Here is a 27070-nt window from a genome sequence, read left to right on the forward strand (position 1 = left end):
AATGCATACATTTCATGCATAAATTGTGCCTTAAGGTTCCTGTAAGTATCACTCATATTTAGAGAAATCAGTGAAATACATAAGCTTTTCCCATCTTAATTTTGTTCTTTTCTGTTTCTTTCAAACTCCTTCATGTCTGATTTAATGCTGTGCACAGAATGTACCATCGATAGAAAGTGTCATTCCATCTTCTTCTCCTCTCTTTTTATGATGGCTTGTCACTCTGTATTGCTCATTAGTCTTGTTTTCCTAGATAAGGGGTGTGCATTTGAATAAGACAGAATAATCGGAGAAAGCTTCATATACAGCACAGTGTCTATGTGCTGCATGATTCACATCAGAAATGATAAAGTGGTGTTTGAACTGTGCATGCTCCTACCACAATGTATTTTGGATAATGAGCCAGTCAATTTAGAGCAGTGTCTGTCTACTTCTATTACTTTTGCAGCTGGGCGAAAAATACTGTCTCCTTAAGCAAAACCAGCAAACATTGCCCCTTTTCATTGCCAGTCAGAGGAATACACATGCAGCCTGGAGCAATTTTTGGTGATAACAGAATAAGCAGAAATAAATAAAACCTGATGATTTTGGGAGTTGGCTAGTAACATGTAATATTTTCTGTGTGGGACCTGCAGAGAGTGTGAAGCTAGACGAGAAAGCTAAAGTGTGGGGTGTTCATTTTTTGGAAGAGGCCTTGTTACTTCTCTCCAGTCATCCAGTTTAGTGCCTGTCTACCGAAGACAGGAACGTCTCTGAACCGGTTTTCCTTAGTTACTGGAAAATTTCATTGGACTACCATGTTTTTCACTACAGTTGCTACCTTCCTTGCTGACAGTGTTGGTTATGATCTCAGAAAAGCAGAGGGAGGTTTAGTCCAAAAATAAATAAAATTATGATATCAGAAGAATGACCAAAGCTGACTTTCAGTCCACACCTTCATGTTTCTGTGAAGTAGGGTGGTGGTAAGCGGCAGGATGAGGTACACCCTGCCCTGAGCCAGGTGCCTGAAAGTATCTTAACTATACTTGTGGGTAAAATACTTTCAAGAAATCAAGAAATCAGAGGAAATAATTTTTTTAGTAGAAAATATACAAAAAAAGAAAATGAAATGGAAAAATTGATCCAACTTCAAAGAAAGTTCATTAAAAATGCATTTTTTAATCAGGTTTGTTGGGAAGACTACGGTTGAGGAGGAAAAAAATTCTAACCCATGAAAAATGAACAAAAGGCAAGCAGTAGCTATTTCAAACAAATTCCCTTGATGGTCTGTAAATGAATGGACCCATAACCTGTGGCAAGGATGACAGAAGTAGCACCCCGAACAATTACCTCACTCCTTTCTTTCCATTAAGGATGTAACAGTCCATGTTATAAATTCAAGGCTGTGAACATAGCACGCATTTTGATGTCTGAAATCCAGTGGCTGTAAGTGTAGCTGCCAGTTTTCTGATTCTCCCTGCTTCATGAGCTACCTTTCATGTCTCAGTTGTTGTGAATTAATTTTTGGACAAAATATCCTGCTTGATACCTGTTAAGCATGGTTGTTTTTGATAACCAAAATGAGTTTTATTATTCTGTTAAACACATGAGGTGAAATTTTGGCTCCAGTGGAGTGAATAGGAATTTTGCCACTAACATCAACACAGCCAAGATTTCACTCATGAGCTGTTAAAACAGTTGAGACTATAATTTTTTTTTCCAGTTCAGCTAACGACTCTGCATAGGGATAACAGAAAAAATAATAAATTAGCAGGATTGAACATGTCTTCATGTATAGACAGCAAATGTTGGCTCCATTGTGCAACTAGTTGAATCACAGAATTTCCAAACCTTTTTGAAATGACAAAAAATACTCCTCCCACCCCCTCAGTTGCCCCCCCATCAATAAAGTTCAGAAATAAGGAGCCATTTTTTTTCTCACTTACTCAATAATAAATCTCAAATAATCCTCCAAGATCTATGGAAAAATTCTGGAGATATTCCCAGTTTAGTGAGGAAGATACAGTTTATAAACCAAATAGTCAATAAAGTTGAATAGGTTAAAGAAAAATATCACCTTAGTGCTAAGATTTCATTATTTTTGCTGTTGAAATAAAATCAACAAATTACAAAAAAATGTTTAAACTCAGCAAATCTTATTCTGAAAGACAACACTATAAATAGATATTTGGCGTCCGATAAATACAGTGTATTTATCTTTAAGCATTTTAAGTAATATTTTAGGTTCTGATTCAGGGCTAATTTTTCTACTCATCTGTTAAAACATCAAAGAACGACTTCAGCAAAGGTTACATGCATGCTCTATACGTATCTGAGAAGAGGAAATTAAATGTGTCTATCAAGCGCCTTCTGCAGAGAACAAACAGCCAGGTCAGCGCGCACGCTGCACTGCAAGTTTTGTTCTCTTCGGCAAATCCTAACATGGTAACAAAGGCCTTTCGTTTTCTTCCCAGTCAGAAAGATGAAGTGCCTGATACTGGGCTGTGCTGGCCTGTGGTAAAAAGGAGCTAACAATACTGGAAATGACAACTCTGTTATCACAGTAGGAGTAGATAAAGCCGGCTGATGGTAGCACATGAGGTGGTGTGTGTCATCGCAATTGTATCCCGGAATGAAAGAAACATTTTTCACAGCAGTCACAGCCTGAAAGACACTTCAGTCAAGGGAAAATAATTTATTTACCTTTCTTCTCCCCCTCCTTTTTCACTGCAGCTGAAATGGAAACAAAAATACTGTATTTTCACAATCAAAGTTAATAACATGTACTATCAGTAAAAATAATTGAAACACCTATTTTTGAGCCTTTTGTGAATATATCTCAAGCCACACATATATTACGCAATACAGGAATGATTTCTTTGCCAAATGAAGAAACTGACGATCAGAAAGATGAAGTGTTTCCTCACAGACACCCAGCTCTGCTACTGATGAGAACAGATTCCAGCTTTCCAGATTCTCACACTTTAGTCACAAAGTCATCATGACTCCCAGACAGTAATACTGGGAGATAGAGGCACACAGCGAACATTTCAAAACCAACAACCAAGAAGGAGGATAGACTGGAATGGGAAGGCATGAAGGGTTAAGGGGAGTCCAGTGGAAGGTTATGAAGCATCATCTGTTTAAGATAAATATGTGGTGTTTTTTTGCTGTTAAAGCTGGTGGTGGTAAACAAATGCATAAAATAAGGAGTGAAAAACCACCTGAAGCCTTGTTCAGGTTTTTAAGCCTCTGCCTAGCATGGGGAATTACAAGACCTGATCATGCAACAATCTCACCTCCAGATCCCACAGCGTGAGTTTAAGGGAAGGAAGATTGGAAAGAGACTGGAAGGAAACTGCTGCTTTAAATTTAAACCCAGTTTAAATAGCCTGGCATCGGTTCCCCAGGGCAAGCTGTGCTGTGTAATCAGTATTCAAACTCTGGATATTGAGTAAAAGCCCCCCAAAACCTCAGCCTGGGATTCCAATAAAACATTGCATGTATCTGTAATGGGTACTGTGAAAACATATAAAAATTTACTAAAAGGACTGAGGTGTCTAAAATGGGAGAGTTACCTGTTTTTACAGATGACTGCTGCAATCCTGATGGAACTGAGCCAAGCTTATACTTAAGTCCGTTTGAAATGCATGCACCACCCATTCCCCAGGCCACATTTATAGGACTGAACCTTCTGAAAATGCAGTTACGGATGTCACTTTATTTTGAAACATGTCTGTTAGAAGTGGCAGTAGTCAGCCAAGAAGACAGAGGAATTAAAATTCAGAGCTCTCACTCCAGAGAAAAGGGCGCTTAGTACCAGGCTGCCACTATGAACGGACCTGATGTGGCACTGGAACTGGAAAGGAAGGAAGCAGAAGCAGAGCTCTGCCCTTCCTTTGGAGAACGTGCCCTGGTACAGGACAGAAATCAAGGGTCATGAGGTCAAAGAAGGGAGTAGGCAGTCTCAGGTGTGTCTGTATTTTGGGTGCTGATCTCTGCCTCCTCAGTGTTCTTAAAATGAAAAGTCCTTTTATTTCAAACTCCTACTACATTTGGATAAAACAGACCAAAAAAAGAAAAGGTTAAACCTGAAATTACTGAAATGCTGTCAATGTCCTGCATCAAAAAAAAGATTCTGATTTCAAAGATTTTTCAAGTTTTCTACCACTTACTCTCCTTTGAGAATGATATAAATTTTTGGTGTTTCAGGAATGTGCCAAGCAGTAGAAAAAAGGTTTCATGCCTAGAATTAGCGAAAGACAGGCGCAGTGTTTCCAGGGTCTGTCCCTCTTTGCAATCACTTTGCTTTCCTAGGTGATGTGCGTATCAAAGCTGTGAAGTGTGCCTTTCACAAAACTGTGGTTACAGCAGATTTAGATTTTTTTCCCCCAGAAGCTGCTGTAGAAGCCCCAATGGCTTCAAAAGGCATATTTTCATTGCCACTTGAAGTGAGTTGGAAGGACTCCCAAATCAGCAGAAACCCCAAATAACAAGACTCTGGGTGGGGCTTATAAGCCAATGTGCAGTGCACCTCTGGGCTCCTCTTGACTTCTGTCCTGCCAGTTTACAGGATGTATCTCACCATACTTCTGGTCCCGAGGCGAGAACAGGCAGAGCAAGGTACGTCTGTACCTGCCACGGCACTTATGGCTAGCTAATTTCTGTTATTATGCTATGATATCCTGTTGTGACATCTGTATTTTCACCTTGGCCACAGTTTTTCTGATGGAATACTCAACAAATCTTATGAGGCAGAAGAGACCTCATTCTGACTACTGTTGCCAATAGCATTGCTCTGATCAAATCCGCTTATTTGAACTTGAAATGACAAGGAATAAGTGAAAAAGAGCACAAATACCATCTTTTATGTTGCTCTTTCAGAAGCTGAGCAATGTGTTTTCATCTGAAATGCAACAAAAAGATGGATAGATTACCCAAGGAATTTGGTCTACAACTGGTAAAAAGCCAGATTAACCTGCTGAGAACAAAGGTAATATATTGTAACTGGGCAGCGAAGGACATGAAATAAAGTAGAATGATGAACTAGAAAATGTGATGCTCAGATATGAGAGATGCTCTTGGCTGTGTTCTTTTTTGCCTTGATTATTTGGAGAAAGAAAAAATTCTTAAGCCAATTTTTTCTGCACTGTACTGATGAAAGGTGTCATGTAGTTCTTGAATTAGGAATTTGTACCTACAAACCTGTTCAAAGAGGACTATATTAACAGCCTTAAATCACAGTCTTCCTTTCCTAGACCTATCCAAATCCAATCATACATCTCCAGTTAACACAGATATGACACAAAGCAAAATATGTTTATCAAGGATAGACATCCCATTTTCAGGGATCATGAATCCAGACTGACAACTACTCCAGAAACCAGAAGTGAGCACCATCATCTTTTGTGTTTTGGGAATGGGGAAAAAAATTACAAACCATGGCAGACCTTGTTCAAAAATTTTTCAGTGGGGTGGGAAAATAAAGGTGAATTTCCAGTGGTGGAAAGATCACAAAAGTGTGTCAATATAGTAACTATTTTCATGGAAAAAAAAAAAAAAGTCAGGTTGGGGATGCTTTTATTGTTTTTAATTCATATCAGAAACTTGAATCTAGATCAGCTCTTTAATCCCATGCATAGTGATGGTTCTGAGGGATTTTTTTCTGAGCTGTTCAGCAAACAGAAACAATTCTGAAATTTTGAAAACGTCTTGAAAACACCAAAAATCTTGAAAACACTGTTTCTTATTCAACAATAGTCTGTTCCATGTAGCTTTATGACCCAGCAGTAGCCAGAAACAGATATTTACTTTGAATATTGTCAAAGAAGTGATTTCTTCAACAAATTCTCTTGTTATTTTCTTATAACAAGCAATTGGTTTCCACTCTGACACATGAAATTTAACTCCCTTTCTAAATTTACACTGATTAATTATGAAAATTTGGCCTATAAAAACTGGTTTTCCATACAAGTATCTGGTTCCTCTGCGGTGTTTTTGAAGAGCCCTTGACTTAGATTTATGATTTTCAATCTTATCATGATCATACTAATTAATCTCAAAGGTAATATGAATCTTTCCTATTTCTCTTTCTATGAGACATTTGTTGCTCTTTCCTAGCCCACTCCAGTGCCACATTATCATGCAAAAGTTTTGTACACAACACTCCAGACGAGATGCATCTTGGATTTATGCAATGGCTTTAAAACACAATATGAATTTTTCCTAATGCATCTGCATATGGAAGAAAATTCTTCACTGACTTGTCTGCAGTAATACTTAGGGCCTCTCCTGAATTTACATAGTTAATTTAGAGATAAATTATTCTTTAATATTTTCCCTCCAGTATATATTACACTCTATTTATTGACACTAAGTTTTCTTTTTCATTATGCTGTCTGTTCAGCTTGTAAATCCTGTGTGTCACAGCCCTTTCTGATCCTGAATTCTTTACCTAATTTTATGTGACCTGAAAATTTAATTACATTACTATTTCTATCTTTTCCTGTTAATTAAGAAATATAACATGAGTCCAGACATGGAATCATAAGCAATTATTCTGTGAACAGGCTGCAAGATGAAAATGAACCAATTGCTCTCTGCTTCCTCATCAGATATTTATTTCCTTCAATACTGTGCCTCTTAGGCAGCAGCTATTTAGTTTCTGCAGTAACCTCTATACTGGAACTTTCCAAAGGCCTGTTTAAACCATCCCATAAATGCTGTACTTACTACTTTACTAAGATGCTCAAAACACTTATTACTAAGACATAAGTGATTTTCTTTTGCAGAAACCATGCAGGTTAGATGTCTGTGATGTGATGTGATTTTCCAGGCATTTGTTTTTGTTCTGATTTTAATTATGACTTCCAAAATTTTGTAACTGATTTTTAAAACTCTGAGTAGCCCTGAAGTAATTTAAAATACTGTATTTACCTTGACACACTTTGAGACAGACAGTAACTGATTTGGCTGAAGTTGGTGGGAGCTTTGGTCAAGTTCTTACAATTATTTTGGTTATAGACATGTAAGCTATGGTAAAACAAGATCAGATGCAGGCACATCCCCTGTGTCAGGTACTCTGTGATAACTGTTCACATGCACGTCATGCTGAAATGAAAACCACCTCATGTAGGCAGCTACAGCAAAGCAGCTGGCATTCACTAAGTTGATACTGTCTTTGTCCATCTCACCATAAATTGTCCATCTGTTCATAGCTTGAGAAGAAGGTGCTGGTTTAAAATATTTAAGAACTATATAAAGTAAAATTTCTCCCTCAGGTCTTCCTAACAGATATTTTATGTCTCTATCCCAGTCTTTCAGAGTTCAGAATTTTTCTTATCCATGTCAAGAGAAATTTTAATCGTGTTAAGAAACCACAGTTAAAAGAACCAGTATAGTGAGCAACAGAGAGGATAATTTAGCCTTTAAATTGGTTGGAGCATCTGTGTTTAGAATTATTCTCATTCAGTAGCAGAAAACACCTTTCTGCCCTTTTCCTCCTCTGGTCCATGTTTTAATGAATAAGTTTAGAGAAATAGTTTCTTATTCAATTATCTTCATGCATTTTATTTTTAACGGACAAGGAAGATGTTGTGGTTAAACTCCCCTGCATAACCTGACTATCCCTTTTGTCCTAATTTGTAAGAGAGAGCTGTCAGACCTACTAAGAAAAATTTAATTCACTAGATAACCTCCCCAAAATTTTACAGTGTTTTTCCCTTTATTACCAGCAATGCCTTAATGAGAATACACAAGCACATTGCCTAGAATGAAAACAACAGAAGTGTGCAAGCTCTACTTGGATTATCAAGATTCACAGTATATGGATGATCAGGTTCCCTGTAAAGTCACTGGATAGAGGTGGTAAGAGAGTGGTTACATTCCTGAGCGAGTCCCCTTTGTGTGTGGAGTCTGGTCCAGCCTCTCATTGACAGCTCCCAAAGACAGGCACAAATCTCTGTTTGGAAGTACTGCAAAAGGCAAAGGAGCAGGGCAGAGCTGCCCAGGAATCTGATCTCTCTGCTGCATCAGGGTGCAAAACTCTCTCTGCCAATCTCACTTCCAGAGAGAGTGCCCAAAGTACAAAGTGTTTTTGGAGAGGGACAGTTTTTCACTGTATCTGTGCAGAAAAGAGTGCAACTGGGCCATAAAATTGCAATAAAACAGAGGGAGACTGATTCTGCCAGCTGTTGAGAAGCACATTGTCCCAGTCAGAGACGATCTTGGTTTCTGATCTCAAATATTATGTGAAAAAACAATATTACGCAACAAGAATTTTGTTTTATTGCATAAGCATGTGTAAATAAAAAGTTATAGGTATTAATTCAGAGGACTTTTCAGAATGCTATTATGGAGATCTGGGAGTCCGAGCACAAAGCAGTTCCTACCACCGGGAAATATCTTCAGTATCAGTAGACATACTTTCATTTACAAATGACTTTTGCCTACTGAATGTGTGTTTCTACATATACATGCAGATGTTACTTATTCAGCTTGAGTATTTTCCTTAAAGAAAAAAAATAAAATCAAGTATCAAACCATAAGGACGATGTTACATTTCATAGTTTGCCATAAAATGTGCCTCACCTTTAATTTAGATAAACTCCTTTTTGGAATTAAAATGTTGTCTCCTTCCTTTTTATAAAATGGTATTAATTCATATTATGTATGTTATTTCTGTACTTTTTCTCTTATTTTCTAATACCTATTGAAGATTTTTTACAGAGAAGTGTTGACTCACAATGGGAATTTTATACCTCCCACTACAACTCAGTCTTGGTATTTATATATCTGTTATTATCTTAGTGTCTGACTTTTAAAGCTCTGCTGTTTTCTTGAAGTGTTTCTTATCAGCAATGTTCAGCAATGATTTTCTGTAATGGATGGACCTTTTAAACAGGTTGATATTGCCATTTTTATACACCTAATATATCTGCCTTACATGTAGGTTCTTTATTATTTGGTATTTTCTATTGAATTCTATATCCATCTCGTGTGAATCCGACTTTGACATTTCAGAAACGTATTTATCTTAACACAGGGGTTACGCTGTGGCCACTTATATTAATGCATTTTACAGTGGATTTGACAGATCTCTGTAAGTAGCAAGTGCTAATCAAACCGCGGCTGTTTCTCAAGGTGTTTTTTGGTTGGCTAGTTTAAACTGGGATGTCCACTGAAGAATCTCCCTATATGCTCTCAGTTGGCTAAAAAAAAAAGTACCAGTGCTCATAAAGGTGACCTCCTGTTTGCACTTTTTTTACAGGGCAATGGCCACAAAATTTCTGAAACACTTTTCCCTGCAGAGGGCTTTCTCAAACTGACTGATCTATGTGACATGTCACTTGTCATTGTTAGGAAAGAGAGGTTTAGTGAAGCACAGCATCCCACATGGATGCTTAAAGCCACTTTACACATTGGGATTACACTCTTCTGACAAAATTTCAATATGTTGTCATACATATTCAGTGTCACAGAGTTAGTTGTATTTGCTTTTGGAAGTGCTGCATTTGTATGAATCCCAGCAGTAGAGAAACAGCTTATGAAGATCTGTCACATGGAGCAGAAAAAATAGAAACAACTTTTAAAAACCTGCAGCCACTGAGCTGAACTGCCTTCAAAGTGAGCTTGTATAAGATTTGCTGTGTCATGAGCTTCGGTGACCAGAAGAAGGACTCAGTCTTACTGTAGACACTAAGGTGGCATCACTATACACAGGTGTACAACCTGAGATCTTCCCACTGAAGTTGCACTTTTCTGTTGCTGTTTTGATCCAGGAACCTTGAAGGATCTGCAGTCCTGCTCAGAACAGCCACTTTACAGACTTAATTAAGATACACAAGACTTAAAAAGAAGGCAGTTGGCCTGATCATGTGTCTGGCAGCATCTAATCCAAATATTTTAAGTTCTCTTAGAGCCAGCTAGAGCGAAAAAGAAATGCTGTCACTTCTGTGAGATACCAGTTGCTCTCCATGAGCTGTGCAAGGCATCAGGTACGTGCATGTCATCCACAGGTGACGTGCAAGGCCATATGTGAGCCACTAGGAAAAACTGAAGTAGTGCTCATCTCACTTGGGAAGCTGCTAAAGGCTGTGCAGACTCAGCAGTATTAGACCCTACTAAATTGCGACATTCCTCATCCAGATATCCTGCTGTTACCATAGAAACCAACCAGTTCTAGTTCAGACTTCACCCAAGATGTTGTTCTTTATCAGAATAATCATGGGTGTCTCTAATGTGACCTTGTACTGTGGTGGAGTTAAACTCAGCATACTCTGCACTAAACATTCAGATCTCAGTTCTTGTGTCTTGACAAGTAGGAAACTATAACACTGTAAGATGACACAACACAAAATCTTTTATGTCTCTTATAGTTATTTAATCTATAGGTTAGAAAGTCAGCCCATGTGGAAAAATTCTGTGTGATATGAAATTTCACTGGGAACATAGCTCATATTTTCTACTGCTATAGTATAAGGAAAATCTTGCATGTGTCCTATCAACTACCATGGGAAGAAAAATTAATTTTATTAAAAAAAAAAAAAGAGATAGTGGAGTTAATCACTTCTGGGTACTGAGTTTCATTCTCCGATATACTGAGCATAAACCACTTAATATGCAGTCAGTGAAATTCTACAATGTTTAATTAAACATGTCCCTTCTTGAAAGAACTCGGTTTTGGAACTTGAAAGGAGCTGTTATTCACCAGTTGTTTCACTGGCTGATCAAACAGAGTTAATTAAATCCTTTTTAAATACTTATTTTTTTGTATAGTTGGGTGGGTGTTTGACACTTCACTGAATCTAATTCATTAGCAGTGCAGCTAAAAAACACTTACAGACATGTATTATTTCTTTATAATATTTGATCTTTTGTAATAAATAGTATTTTACTTTTATTATCACTTAAATTTAAATAAATCAGTTGTCAAATCAGAAATATTCATGGAGAGCTGAAGACAAAAATTAGATAAGAAACTCAATGGGAAGCTCAATAGTCAAATACTTAAGGTCTAATCAATGTTTAACTCTTCATTACCCTACCTATGTTTCACAAGATATGCTTGCAAGAACCTAGCAGGAAGACCATAGGCCTTGCTTGCCTGAAGCTCAAAATAAAAAAGCCAATTTGTATTAAACCAATAATCAATATACAAACCTCCCCCTGCGCTTCACTCCCTGGTGACTAAAGTAAACTAGAAGAAATGGTACAATAATGCGTCCCTATTTTTCTAACATCCCTGGCCTTTGATTGACAATCCAGGTTCATTGACTACTTCAAAGAGTTTCAGACTATTTAAGCCCTGGTTCCTTTTGTAGCACTTAAGCCTTCACTTTGCATCAGAATGATACAACCATGTAAAGTAATAGCTGATTTCTACTATTCTGCTATCTACTACCTACATACACTATATGAAATAGCTGCACTTAAAAACTTGCAAACGTTATCTTTCATAACTTTGTCAGAGGCAATATTGCTTCATTATTTCTTGTGATCCTTAGGGAAAATCTAAAGATAGGAGGCAATATTATTCAATTATCTGAAGTAACTTTAAGTAGTTTTCAAAATTGACCGGAAGTTTTTAAGATTGACTCCTGTATTACCATGGCTCAAATGGCTGTTATTAGCTAGCAAGTTTTTACATTTTCTTATCCATGTTAAATTATTTACACATTTAACCTGAGAGACTGCTTTCTAATGAGCAAGTGGTATTTAATCAATAGGCAAATAGTGTCAAAGTAAAACTAATTTTTCTTTGCATTTAGTTGATATGAATAAATAAACTTGAAAGTAGTTGGTTAATTGTAATTACAGTTTTATCATTGCCTAAAAATGCCTAGTATTTAAGAGGTAGTGTAAGTTGTAATTTATTTTTATTTGATGCCTAGTGTTGATATTTCAATGTAAGAAGAGACAGCAAAGCACAATCAAATAATGTGTTGTAGATGAAAAGTAAAATGTGATCTGAAATGACAAATTTAAATAGAAAGACTGGGACAAAATTAAGAAAGAAGACAAGAAGTCCTTTGGGGTCTATAAAGTACCACTGCTACAACTTTCTTGTATAGCCCCATATATATCTCTCATTTATCATCCAGGTAAAAAGAATGTCCAGCAACAAAAGATGCCATTCAAGGATATTTATGGATGGCTGAGTGAAGAAACTAGGATTTCATTTGGGAATATTTGCACAATGGATTTATTTGCTCAACTGAATCTCATGCTAAGGCTCAGCTCAACTTGGGATTGTTACCTTTTTCCTTAGTCATAGTTGAAGCTTTCATTTCTCTTCCTTTTGAAGCATCTGGAAAAGATATCAAACACAAAAATGGAGGGAGAAAGTTAGTAATATAAGTATACAATGTGCCCATCACTACTACAAGCATGTGTAACACCAGATCAACCAAATGTGCAAAAGAGGTAAGTGTTAAGAACTACAATTTCTGTCTACTTCAATATAAGGCTCAGTTTAGGATTTCAAAGCAAAACAAACAAACAAATCCCCAATAAATTAACTGTTAAATTAAATTACGATTCTGCAGTGCAAACCATGCACTCATTCCTGTGCAACCTATCATTTCAGCCTATTATGTGAATTCAGTAACAGCTCTGTTACTAATTCACCCAGAATAGAGCAGCGCGCCTGCTGCAATATTGGCTGTGCAGGTCAGACAGCAGTTAAAGAACACCACAATAAGGGTTATGATTTTATTATTTCTGAATCATGTCAGACACTGCTCCTTTCAATATATCAGATCTATGAAGTGAGAAGCAGCTAGGTTTAGTTCCTTTTCACCAAAAGCCTGTAATTCAAAATGTATCGAAACTGCACTGATACTGGCAGATCCTTTCATGAGGACAACTGGTTATTTCCCAACCACATGATGATAAGACATTACCCTTTTCCTTTAAGGCTGCTGGAGCCTTCACATCTTTTCTTTTACCGGTCTCTAGAAAGAAATATTTAACATTTATCACAAGTCAGGTTAGAGAAATAAAATGACACTTGAAAAGAAATCAGATCAAACAATTTGATATCTAGAGAGCAAAAAATATGTCATAATTAAATGGATTTAACAGCACGGAAATAAAGAACAGGACAAAACAATGAGGTCATTCATTCATTCTTTTGGATATACAAAATAGTAAGCCTTCAATATGTCATTAGTTTCTTCGCATTTTGAGGGAACTGCTAAGCTGTTTCTCAAATAGGTAATGAAGAATAATAACTTACAAAAAGGAAAACAATTCTATGGAGCAATTGACATCAATGGATTTTTCTTTTGCTGAACACAAATAAAAAATTCATCCACACTGATACAATTAAAATATTAGGTGTCCTGGTCTTGAAAGCCAGAGGCTGCCGATAAAGGTAAGTGGGAGTTTTCTTTATTTAGGAGTGACAAAAGGATCAATTACTCATTCAGGACTCCATTATTCTTTTAATATCAAAGAGACCATATGGGTATTGCCGGTGAACAAGATTTCACTTCCTGCATATATATAACCTTTTAAAATCACAGGCAAACTAGGCATAAGAGCAGTGCTCTTCCTTCAAATGTACATTCATATATTTTACGTCACGATTAATAGTCCAGGAACATAACTGTATCTTTAATTTTTCTGCAGTATATGACAAAGTATTAAAGGAGATGAGAAAAAACCCTGATATTCTAGTTCTCTCCTTCTTGTACCTGACAAGGCAGAACCCAAGGACGAAACAAAATCCAGAAGTTGGCTAAACACAAATAAAGGAAAACTGATCTTGTTGTGCCCAGGTGAGACGCGTGGATTGACAAAGAAGAGAATCCTGAGCCCCAACTGGTGTCCTGGATTCATTCCCTGGAGTTTTCACAAGGAATACTACATACCTCCCAGAAGTGCATTACCTTGCTGTATGTCTACTCAGTTCTCTGCACTATGCCAGCCATAATTTGGACTGCATTGAATATCTCCAGCTTCCAAAAAAATGGGGCTTTGTCACAATTTGGACCTCAGATGTGCCTTTATAGCTCAGGAACCATGCGCAGTTCTGCTAGCCTTTGCTGTTTCCCTTAAATTTTTGAGCTGTTTTGGTACTCTCCAGAAAGCCATCAATGCCTGTGAATCCTATAATTCTTTGTATGACAAGATAGGGTTTTCTCCAAATAGACACTATCAAACAATCCGTGACCTTTGTGTGCACAGCTAGCAGGCCAACCTCTTGCAACTGAAAAGGTTACAGTTGTATATGTCCGTGTTGCAAACAAATTAGGAAAAAACCCTGACTTATATCAGTCACTCTCAAACACAAAGATTTAGTCTAGTTCCGTGCAGGAATATCCCCACTATGGGATTTAAACAACTTGTTTTTGACAGACTAACATCCAAAGCTGGTATAAAAATACATTTTGGTATTTTCCCCATGATGCAAATTCAAATCTCTGCATCTAAAAGAAGTCGAGGTAGTTAGTAGGGACCCTACTGGGGATCTGTACAGCACAAATGTTTTTAAAAACAATATCATGGATAAAATAATCTCAACATGAACCAAGGTGGGTTTGGTTTTCCATCCTCATATATTCCTACTCAAGACCTGTTTCAGGAATTGAATATCTGTTCTGATATTCAGTTCTGAATTTCTTAATTTCTTCACTTACCTTTTTCCTTCAACGCCTCTGGATTCTTGGGATTTTTGCCTTTCAGAGAATCTGCAGGGAGATAATTAAGTTTTTGAGACTTAGAAGATAGGATTGCTCTTCTACACTTAAAAGAAAAACCAACAAATATTTAAAAATTAAGACTAAAACTGTGAACGTAAATGGATGCTTGATCTGTCTTTACATCTTCTCTAGTGACCACCTTATATTTTCTAATGTGCAATAATGTTAGTAGCAAATGCAAGAATAGAAGTTACTATAGATCACTGTAGAGGCCTCATAGAAGGGAGCAATCAGAAAGGAGAAGGGGAAAATGCAAGCAATGACACCAGAGTAGAAATTTTTAGGGCCTTATCCAAAACTTCATGAAGACAGAAACAATTTTTATGTTTTCTCTGATAGGCTGAAGCCTAATTTTTTTCCTCAGTCCTTCAGCGAACATGCCTTCAGGGTCAGCAAGCACACAAAACCCATATATTATGTTGCATAAGCAACTAATATATATTTTTTTAAGCACTAGCCTCTTGACCTCTTAAGCATATGTATCAGAGAATATTAGAAGGAAATAATTTTTTCCAAAGTGAGCAAGTATTTTCATAGGCTTATGAATGTATGTGGTTTGAGAGAGTATCACAGCTTGCAGGATGCTGAGTAAACCCAATTGCATTCCATCCGACAGGATATAGCACCTCAGTGTCTAGAAAAAACATGCCATTTATTCCAAATGAAAGTTGACCAAATCTTCAGTAAAACAGATAAATCTAAAAGAAGATCCTTTCCAAAATAAGTTTAACTTTGATCATCCTCCTGGCTGCCATGGTACCAGGAAGCAATCCCACTTATCCATCTGGCTTTAAGTGTGAATTGTAGCAGGAAAAGTTCTCTTCCAGGGTGACTGAAGCTGTTGGAGGAATCACACCGTTCAGGGGTAGGTGTTTAAATTAGGAGCCTGGTCTTCACAGCAGCAGGTGGACTCCTTCAGGGGATTGAGAGAAAACTTCCAGTGTGAATACTGAAACCCTTTGAAGGAACCTCTGTGTTGGCTACGTAGGAAGCCTTGAGACAACAGCTACCCAGCTTCACCATTTTACTCTGTGTGCATGTCTGTGATCTCACAGATCAGCGGCCACTGTTACAGCCACAGACAAAAAATTGCCTTTGGCCGTGTGGGTTTGGTGGCATATGCCCACAGGGGGTTTTTTGTCATCTGTGTAGCTGGTGTCCTGAGATTTCTTACAATTTATAGTTCCTAAAGCAAGTTCAGGACTTTTGACTCTTACAACTTTTGGATGCAGCTGTCAGTGCAGGACACTCTCCATGGCGCACTGACTTCCCTGCCTTCTGAGCCAAGGCTACTGAGATCACCAGTCCTGCTTCCTTTCCAGGGAGCAGGTTTTCGTCTTCAGGGGTTTAAACAAGGACTCAGTGAAGACTTTTCAAACTTCTGCTCTCCACTGACCACTTCCCTGCTGGTCCCAGAAGAGCAAAGCCACAAAGTTGGCTTAAAACTAACGTTCACTTTGCTGCTTTCCTCCTGCATCCAGGAGTGAAGCTGGGTCAGGTGAGGATGATGGTACAGAAAGGTGCAGCAGCAGTATGTGAACTCTTCGGGATAAAGATCTAGTTCTCTTGCAAATAAGAACGAGTAAGTAGATGTAAATAGGAGGAAATATTAACTGAACAGACACTGCTTTTCTGTAGGTGAGTCTCACAACATAACTTTCTGCTTTTAAAGAAAAAGAAACTGTGTTATAAATTAAGATAAAAAATGCTACAGGCAAGATGTTTCATTTTACTGTTACTCTAAAAGAAACACAAGCATTGCATAGCAAGTGCAAATCAGCACATTTTTTTTAATGACAATGTGCTATCATGTATATGGCAAGAAAGAAGTACACACTACTGACTTATTTCCCCTACCAATCTGTGCACAAAAACAAATAGGCTTATTATCCACACTGACATAAAAAAAGATGCAAAGATATCCCAAAACATGGCAAAAGCAAACAAGAGGGGAAAAAAGGAACATTTATTTGGAAGACGAATCATAGAACACAGGGTAAGTCTGAATTTACATTATCTATACAGCAAAAATTCTGTCACTTTAATAACTCAGCATAGTGCAATTCTAGTGAATTTCTTAGAAAAATGTAGTGAGGAGTTATATATTATATATCATGAGCTTTTAGTGCCACTGTTAGAGACCTTGGATGAATGAGTTGCTATTCTGATTAGCTGGGTAAGATATCTACCAAAAAACCACACGGCAAATTATAACTTAGAATTTCATTGGCCTCACATTATTTGAGTATGCTTATATCAACAGAAAATCAGCTTTTATATTCATTATCAAAAGTGGGCTTCTTTTCTCTACTTCAAGAAAAAGCTGAAAAGCTAGTTATAAATTCAGAAGGAGTCTTGAGGTGTCCTTTATCACAAGACATTGGAAAGTATATTCTTCCAGTGTTTTCCTTAATTACTGCCAATAAAATTAGACTCCAAGATTGAAGACATTTTATTCACCTCATAAAATAGGTAAGGCAACATTGTGAGCTTGTGATCTATAGAGCATCCCAGCAATAACTCCAAATTCAGGGATTTATTTTTCCTGTCTCTGCTTTAAATAAAAACCCTACACAACAGTTTATGCGAAATAGCTTGCTTTATGGTAAGGTTTTTGGTCTGGACATCATCCTTGTTCATCCAAATTTAGGCCACCCTTCAAACAGAATGATGTATGATGATGCCTCTTTTATTGCATAAGCTGCCAGGCAAACATTAATCATCACAAGTATTTAATACCTCATCTAAAATGTTCCTTTGTTGGTTTTTACATGAATAGTAACAAACTTCCAAGATACATAATTAACATGTATACGCAGTCTTAAAAATCCTTACTTTCCTGTGTCCTTCAACATATTTTTATTTGCCAGAAACAGCCACTTTAAGTAACAGATTGTGAGACACCAAGCTGCAAAGAGTGAAAAAACCCCAATAACCTTGTCAACTTTTACAGAGGCCCCCTGAGGAGGCTTGAAGAGGTAATGGAGAGGGGAAAGAGTGGCATGCAAATAAAGGTTTGGTTAATTTATAAGCTACAGTTTGGGTAAATATGGTGACTGAAATGGGGGGTTTATACTGCTAAATATATGTTTATGCAGCAGAGTAATCCAGAACGCAATAGGGAAAGCACATAGCCCAGAAGGACACCAAGATTTCTAAGAGTTTCTCCCACACAGCTTTGTAAGTTCTTCCTATAGAATCTTTGCTGCCAATATATTTTTAACTGAGCTATTCAGCTTGCTAATCAACACCCACAATTTTAGACAGAGACGCTGAACTATGCAAGTTTGACGCTTATTACAGGAGACAGTGATGGCTGCATCAGCAGGTGCTCTCAGGATCTGAGGGGCCAGGCTTGGTTGGGTTGGACATCAATGCTGCTGCAAGGGCTCAGAGGAGCCCGTGGTGCATTTACAGCTGTAACGAGTAGGAGGTCGAGATCTTGCTGTTAGCAGCAGTAAAGCATTGGGCATACATGACTCTATTACATGGGGTAAAGAAGGTCATGCGAAGCTCTATCTGGTAACATTTGAGTAATGTGCTAGAATTTTTACAAACATTTTTGTCTTGTTTTCCTAAAATGTAGGAAATCTGATATAACATGGACTGTGCTTGATGTTCAAAATAAATTCCCCTTTCTGAAGGTTGGGTGGAGAAGATCTAACCTCCTCTGTCATGTTAGAAGGACCTGTTAATTACTTAGTGACTGAAGTTGCTGACCTACTGAACATGAGCCCCGGAGATTAAAAGCCACGCCTTGGGAGCACTCAGCGAAGGACACATGCAAACTCCTTTCCATTGGTTCTAAAGAAATTCTTGCTAAAGAGGAAAAATATTTTGGGTCTACTCTCTTTTTTTTTTTCTCCCCCTCTCGCAGTAATCCTCTGAAAGGAGCAGCAGGCTGAGCATACCTGCTCTGTGCAGTGGAGGAGGGGGCAGAGCTGTCACTCAAGTGCCTCTTCTAATTTTTCAGCACAACCCCACCAGGGAACAACAGGTTATAGGCAGTCTGTGGAGAGGGCATGGGGACCCCAGGAGAGTTTGGATATACAGTTCTGGTCCAGATAACTAAGCTCATGAAAATGGGGCATGTGTACATTAGGAGTAGATTGCACATTAAAGGACAATACAAGAACCACAGGATTTGCAGATTGTTATAATTTGATTTTAGTTTGTGTATAAAGAAGTGATGATTGCCCAATTAAAGAATAGTGAATGAATGAACACAGCTTCCAGGATTTTGAAAATATATCTAGCAATAAGGTTATTCCTTCTTTTGTTTTAAATTTCTTTTCATCATTCCATAGTGCTTGAACTAAACTCTTCATTCAGTTCTTTGTTTGAAATAGCACATAATGACTATAATTTAGAACAAATATTAATATGGTGGATCTTTTTATCCTGAAGAACCTAAAGAACATGTCAGATAAGACTTATCCATAAATCACTTCTTCTAGAAAGGAGGGAAGCAATAATATGGGTAAAAAGCACCCATCAAAATAAGGATGATAGGAAATTCAGCTGAGTTAACCATCTACTCTGACCAAATTAAAAAAAAAACAAACATGGGAACTGTTTGATAAGAAACAAAGAATAAAAGGAAGATTCAGACCCACTCTCATGTTGCAGATGGTTAAATGGATGAAACCATGGGTTTTTAACTATAGCTTTTAGAGTGTCCAGAAACCACATTACTCACTCATGTGCTCATAAACTTTACTTTATTCCTATTATGTCCACAGATTTATGCAAGCATTCAGTTCAGACTTTGTTAATTGTCTCGCATTAACCACTTTGCATTGTTCAGAAGAGCAAGTTCTTGGGAAAGTTCTTAACTATTACTCAGAGTGGTTTTGTGATATTTATTTAATTAATTTTGAGAGTTCTGAATGTTAATTGGCTCACCATATTCTATTTATGTCCCTCCCCCCCTTTTTTTTTTCCACGCTATAAATCCTGTAGAATATTAAACCAATCAGCCAATCAACCAATTAAATGTTGATTAGTTAAGATTTATAATGGGAAAGATTTATGATGATTATTTTAAAATTAATATTTTCGTTCTATTTTGTGTGGTTTTCAACAAGTTTGATATTCTATTGCATATTCTTACCTTTATCTTTTAAAGCTGTAGGATTCTTTCCTTCCTTTTCTTTAGCATGCTCTGTAACAATAATTTATTAATCTTCAAGCTAGAGTGATAAAAGGTTAACATCTAATAGCTCTGGGACAATGATTGACTGAATAATCGGTGGATTCTAACTGAACCATGATATCAATTAAATATGCAGCACAAAACCATTTTTTGTCAGTTTTGTCATGCTCACAAAGTGAAACCATGAATTTTTCTTAAGCGTGATGGAAGAACAAAGATCACTCAAAACTTATTTCACTTTGCAGCTTGTAATAACAAACGTTAACAAGTGTTCCTAAATTCTGAGTTGAGACTTCTTAGTTTTCATACAGATGCATCATATTACCAAGGTTCTATTTGTACTTCTGATCCAGGCAATGCCAATTAAGTTTTATCATAAATTTACCAAAACAGTATTATGCTCATAAATTCCTAATTAAACTATACTGTAAAAACAAAATGGCCAATGGTGGCAGGATTTTCTTCTTGATGCTCATAGATCTAGGGTTTTATACAATACTGACCTGCCGTGTTACCTTTATCTTTTGTAGCAGCTGGAGATTTCAATTCTTTCTCTTTTCCAGGATCTGTAAAGGAAGTATTCACACTGATAAAGTGGCAGTCAGAAGCTGTAACTGAGCAAAACTATGAGATCTAATCATAAGCGAGAATGAAGCATCTAAATCATACGAGAGACTATAAGTCTACATTGGAAGAAATACTGAAAAAAGGAGTGATTGGAAGAGTTGTATGAAATTCACCTGCTTCCATTCAGAGAGTTCAGTCCACAAAATGTGTTTTATTGATTTAACTATGAAACCTATAAAATTTGCAAGCTTCAACTTAATATGGGATAAGGATAGTTCTTCAACCTTCTTAACCAGAAAGGACAAAACTAACCCTCTACTACATTTGTTATGAAAGCATGGAGTGTGTCCAATGGTAATTTATCATGGTATCAATAAAGCTTCTTGTTCACAATTTAGTATTCACCTCTGTGTAAGACAAACTGAGTTCATGGCGCATCTGAATTGAAGGAATACAGAAATAATAAAAATTTATTTATGCTAGAAGTAACCATCAAACTTAATTTACTGTTGACATTGAAACTCCTGTTCTGTTGGGGCTGATGTCAAGGGATAAATGTTTCATGATTTTCTTCTTCTACATTATGCTTCTAAAAAGACAATACTTCCAGGTGATATATTGTTTAAAGGAGAAGACTTGGGAAAGGAATTTGTTGAACAAGGTCAAAAGTGTAATTTTATAGCAATAAAGCTGTCTCTATCCTCACTACATCACAGACATCTCCTTCAGAAGCTACCCCTGCTCTCCTGCTTCTACCTTTAGGTTTTTTACTCACAAGTTCATGATGCAGTCACTAATTTTCAAAGTGAGAAAAGAAACGATTTGCTGGAAATGACTATGAAGCATATATACAGTGGAACTAAGTATCTCTAATAGTCCTAACAAAAAGTCAACACCAATTTTTAGATATCAAGTTAATGACAGAAATCTGTGCTACAGAAATAAAACTCAGTGAGAATACTGAAAAACTTGCCTTTCTGTGCTCATGAGTTATGAAAAATTCCCAAGAGACATTCTGTGTTTGGTGCAATAACCTCTACAAAAAAATGGAAGACACAGACCTGTCTTTTTTTTTTTCTTTTTTTGTGATTCACAATTCAAATAAAGATTTTGTGATTAATACAAGAATACAAGTAACACAGCTAAATACTACACTATTATGCCTTCACCAAAAGAAATCATTTAATGCACAATATAAACCCTTTACTTTCAGGACTCTGCCTGTAAGAACTTAAAGTTGTTGTGCATATCCATTATTAAGAATATAGTTACCCAAACTGTTGCAGATTTTACCTCAATGATGCATTTTGAGAAAAAGAACATTAAACAATTCTGAACTGAAATCTTAAGTCATTACTGACAAAACTTGAAGTCCCATGTGATCCCCAAGCAAGGAAACCTTTGGGAAGGTGCTTCAGAGATAGTTGTCATCTCCAGGAGAAAAATGGCTTTCAGGATGGTTTGGTATGTGGCACAGATGCTGCTGAAGAATTTAAAAAATGACCCAGGACTGACCTGGAAATGGGAATTTAGAGTGTAAATAAACACTGTCCATATTTGGTAGGACTGAACTTACAGAGGTCTGTTAGACAATCTGACATAACTTGGCAAAATGACAACCTGTAGCACAAATCCTATGACAAGAGCCTTGTGTTACTTGCTCTGTATTGATTTGCAGTGTTAAGCTCATACTGACATCAGAATACATAACTAAGACCTGTAGTGAGCCTAGCAGATGTGGAGAGAAGAATTTTTTGTGTAAAATAATAAATACAAAATTTATAAATAGTTTTTTTTTGCTAGTATTGCATAAGTCCTTTTTGTCAAGGAAGAATATACAGTGTTGAGATGAAACTTCTTTGGCTTAAACAGACTAGAATTTCTCAACATATCCATTAATACTATTATCAGCTTTGTTGTATCAATTCTAGTCTATCTAATCAACCATAATCTGCAATTCTGACTAGCGGAAGGAGTTTTTATATATCTTATTTTTCATTTATAGATCTGATATGAACTTTATTAGTTATAGGGAGAAAAATGTGAAACTGTAGCTTACTTCCTTGTTTCATCTTTGGTTTATCTGAGGAAAGAGAAGAGAAGCAAAAGTGAAAAGAGAAAAGAAAAAGGAAATATGAGAATACATGTTCACATAGGAAATTATTTTTAATATAATCAGCTAATGAAAATGTATTTAAATATATATTGTCCCTCAGTGCTTAAATATCTTGAAAGTGATTTCCACTCCGTTGTTGCTTGACAGTGTATGTGATAAAAGTTCATGGTTCCCACACACTACCTTGCAGACAAGACCATAAAAGCCCCAGTTTCATATGACCTCCTTTAACTGATGGTAATTAATTCCTTTCTTAGTATTATTAGATATCACAGAAAAAATTTTTGTCTTTTCCTCATTTCTTTTAACTATTAATTCTCAGTTGCCTTAATAACAAGCAGTAACTCACTGGCAACTGTCTGACACTTGCTTGTGTCATTTTTCAAACAAATAGGGCAAAGAGTTAAAGCACTGCCACCTTCTAGACACTTCTGGCAGTTCTCTGCCTTCTTGCTCTCCTTTTAACAGTTTAAAAAGTTATGTGCAACTTTGCTTTACTACTAATATAAGATCAGTGAACTGAAATGTTGCTACAACCTTTTAGCCATTTCAGGAGCACAGGGATTTGAGGCCAAAGCTGCAATAGCATGGCTGATCACTAAAACCTTCAGGTTTGAAACAATGAAGCTATGTCCTGATTGTTAAATAGAGCCACCAACACCCCAGACTTTCCTGCAAGTCTCCATATATTTAGTGTTTTTTTTTAAACTGTAAGTCCTAATTTTGACCAGGTCTGAATCCCTTTACTTTTTGACATGTATTCGGATATACAACACCTAGCAGAGCAAATGATTTAATTTCTCAGTGTAAAAGGCTCAAAAATCCCTTTCAGTCTAAAAACTATTTCCTGGTGCATTCATACTTTCCTGATTAAAAGAAGAGAGTCCTCGCTTTTCCTCAGATCTTCCAGATACCTGGAATCAGTGAAAACCAGGTACAGTTTTCTCTTTACTCAAAACATAACTCAGAGCTGCTTTTCTCACCTTATATTTTACTCTTCCATGAGAAACATAACTACACGCTAATACTCAAAAAACTTCCCGAAAGTTTTTTTGGTTCATTTGTCTTTGAGTGATCAATGTGTTGGCAGTAGTTCCACATGTGTAGGGCACAGAAATGAGAAGTAGAGTGTTTACGTTCACTTCTGTGCAGCAGAGGAACTGAGCTGCTGCCAGCTCTTGGAAATAGCTGCAGAAATAGTTGCGATAGACATTACGTGTTGCTCGTATTCCTTTGACTTGCAGAAACTAGATGGCTGCTGGCACGGGGACATAGCGCTGCTGATGCTGACTGCTGTCATGGGAAATAGTTCGTCTCCCTTTTGAGCTCCCTGGGTATTACAAATGATAGTTCAGAAACCCCCGCTCAGTGCCAACCGTGAGAAACTACGGGTTGTAATGCTCAGCCTGTGAGCATGACAGTGAGTATCTCTTTATGGCACAGTTAAAATATTTTGCAGATGAAGTCCCATCTAATGGTGCCACATTGTAGAAGGGACAAATCTTACAGCAAACACCACCCCACTGCTGCATGCGATAGCCAGAAAGAGGGGAAGTAGTGCAGATGGCTGGGGAAGCACTTGTACAGCAACAGAAAATATTGTGTAGATACCCAGACTAACAATGACTAAATCTAGGCCAAGGCCCACCTAATTATAACGTTTTCCATGACAACGAACAAGCAGCTGACAGCTGCTGCAGGGAGCCTGCTCTGACTTGAGTAATGTTGGGTAAAGCTGAAGCTGAGAAAATAGAGAAAAGAAAGGGATAATAGCTCAACTGACCAAAGCTACATTAGTAAATATGTTTAATACTTTATTCTAAAGGTTACTGGCAAGTTTGGAGAAACTCCTATATGATAAGACTGAAAATGCCAAATTCATCATCAGGGCTGTAATTGCCAGTTTGAGCATAAGTAAATACAAAAATCATCTTGGTAGACAGTTAGTAACAAATCACAATAGATTAGGATGTGTACCATATAAAGGAAGCCAGGGCTGATAAGCTTTGGATCATTACACCAGTGTTTTATTACTTTGCTCCCTACCATACTAACCTAAAAACTTATGGATTCCTTGTAAAAAGTGTACAGGACGCAGGTATGCACGATATAATGCTGAAAGTAACAATGATAACAAATATAAGTGTATATAATAAGAAAAGGCACATCTTTGTCTAGATCCTTTAAGGCTCTAATCCTTTTGTTTTATGTTCACCATCACAATGCAGTAGCTTGAGTTTTGTTTTAGCCTGTTTGTAGGCTGTCCCTTGGTGTTCCTGCTGTGGTTGGCTTGGGAAACTGTTTGTAGACTTTGGGACCTCCTAAACTATGTGCCGTCAACACATGCAGTTCTTGTATCCTTTCTTCTTCTGGTGTTCCCACTCCCAGACATTCCCATTCATGTCTCATCCATACCAAACCTAAGCTTTTTACTGAAAATATCTACAAGTTCTGCTCTTAAAAGCTTTTGAGTTTCTCTGCAGTGGATCTTCGTGGCTCTTCATGGGGTTAATGCTTCATTTTGGATAAGAAAGGCAGCTCAGCTGACTTTAGGGATCCTCTGCCCCTTTACCTCGTTGCAAGTCACTCTTTAAGACTGAATAGTAAAGGCTGATCCCTGCCCAGGCTACAGGAGCAGGAAGCCTCTCGCAAGATGAAAGGATGTAAGGTCAACAACACCCTGCCTTGTATCAGAAATACTGTGGCCAGCAGGACTAGGGAACTGATTGTCCCCCTGTACTCGGGGGGGACATGACACACTGGTGAGGCTGTACCCCAAATACTGTGTTCAGTGTTGGGCCCCTCACTACAAGAAGGCCATTGAGTTGCTGGAGCATGTCCAGAGAAGGGCAACAAAGCTGGTGCGGGGTCTGGAGCACAAGTCTTATGAGGAGCGGCTGAGGGAAATGGGGTTGTTTAGTCTGGAGAAGAGGAGGCTGAGGGGAGACCTTATCGCTCTCTACAACTACCTGAGAGAGGGTTGTGGTGAGGTGGGTGTTGGTCTCTTCTCCCAAGTAACAAGTGATAGGATGGGAGGAAATGGCCTCAAGTTATGCCAGGGGAGGTTTAGATTGGATATTAGGAAAAATTTCTTCACTGAAAGGGTTGTCAAGCACTGGTACAGGCTGCCCAGGGAAGTGGTTGAGTCACCATCCCTGCAGGTATTTAGAAGATGTGTAGATGTGGTGCTTAGGGACGTGGCTTTAGTGGAGGACTTGGCAGTACTAGGTTAATGGTTGGACTTGGTGGTCTTATAGGTCTTTTGCAATCCAAATGATTTTAGGATTCTATAAGATCTATGGGACACAAAGTCCCAGCACAGGACCTTTAAGCTGAAGCAGACAGCCTGTTTACCCGAAGCTTTTTTATGGGAGTTATAGTTTTGTGGAAGTGGGACAAAGGCAGCTTCCCGGTGGAAATTGTCTGTTGCTCTGATAAACACAGCAGAGACCTGGCAAATGCAAGCAAAGCAGTTGATTTAAAGGTTGCTGTCATCCAGCTGTCTGAGTTTTTTATTTCTGTGCCCTTGTCTTTCAAGAGACATAATGCCAACATGCTTTGTTTTCCTTTTACCTTGCTCTGCTGCCTTCATTGCTTTTTCTTTCTTCTTTTCAGGTACTGTAAAACAAAGATAAGGTTTAAGTAAGATTTCTAGTCAGGAGTGTTGCTCCAACAGACAATGCTTCTCTTAAATACTTAAAAATTACTTTAAGGCAAATGATTTCAAAGATTTGCAACCATAAGATACATTTTTTCCCCAATATATGACTATATAATAAGTATTTTTACCTATCTTAAAAAGACAAGAGGGAAAGCAAAGAGGGAACTTTTTTCCTTCAGAAAATAAATAGCAGCATTGTCTTCTTGATCTCAGGTGGAACAGAGGCTTAACTGCAGTGCATTTCACATACCGGAGGACAAAGCAAAGCAAGCAGGTCTTTGCTTTCCCAGCCAGGTAAGGGTTCCCCACACGAGTGTGTTTTTCTGTTTGCTGCATCCCTGACATAGCAAAATACTTCTACACATTCTTAATTTTAAGCATGTAGTTATTCTCACTGAGGATAGCAGGCCACAGTCAGACTGTGTATTACAGACACCTAAACTAATCCTTGTGAATACTGCGATTTCTGTGTGCAAGAGAGAAGAGTGAACTAAACTACTTGAGCAGTACGGCTGCTAGACCTTTACTGATGAGAGGGAAAGCAGTTGCAACAGCCCAGGTTAGGATGTCTGGACATATCTAACTGATTATTTGCAAACTTTAGCTTGCACTGTTCCTAAATTTGCACAGATTGAGAAACAAGGGACAGAGATTATTTATTCATGGCTCCACACTAAGGATTAAATGATCTAAGAGGAGGAAGTGCAGGAAGGAATCCGTTCAGACTTTGCTCTCTTAGGAAACTTGCATAAATATGACTATCTTTCATGGTTTCTGAAAATTTACATGGCAGATTTGGCAATACACAAGATTCCCCATAGATTACTGAATATGTATTCCTACTAGTGTGATGCCCAGAGCCTGAAGAAGGATGACAGATCAGCAGG

At 37.6% G+C, this 27070-nt stretch overlaps 1 protein-coding gene across 1 annotated transcript in view; it reads right to left on the reverse strand.

Annotated features, from left to right (window-relative positions):
* Positions 1 to 27070, reverse strand: part of TRDN (triadin) — a gene marked incomplete at both ends in the record, with an annotated part of 211439 nt that overhangs the window by 52214 nt on the left and 132155 nt on the right. Inside the window, 8 exon segments of the mRNA XM_081998530.1 lie at positions 2683 to 2712; positions 12236 to 12286; positions 12882 to 12932; positions 14622 to 14672; positions 19798 to 19848; positions 20355 to 20405; positions 22466 to 22489; positions 26096 to 26140. Coding sequence (XP_081854656.1) covers positions 2683 to 2712; positions 12236 to 12286; positions 12882 to 12932; positions 14622 to 14672; positions 19798 to 19848; positions 20355 to 20405; positions 22466 to 22489; positions 26096 to 26140 — 354 coding nt within the window.

Source organism: Phaethon aethereus, assembly GCF_964289735.1.
Source record: "Phaethon aethereus genome assembly, chromosome: 3".
Lineage (NCBI taxonomy): Eukaryota > Metazoa > Chordata > Aves > Phaethontiformes > Phaethontidae > Phaethon > Phaethon aethereus.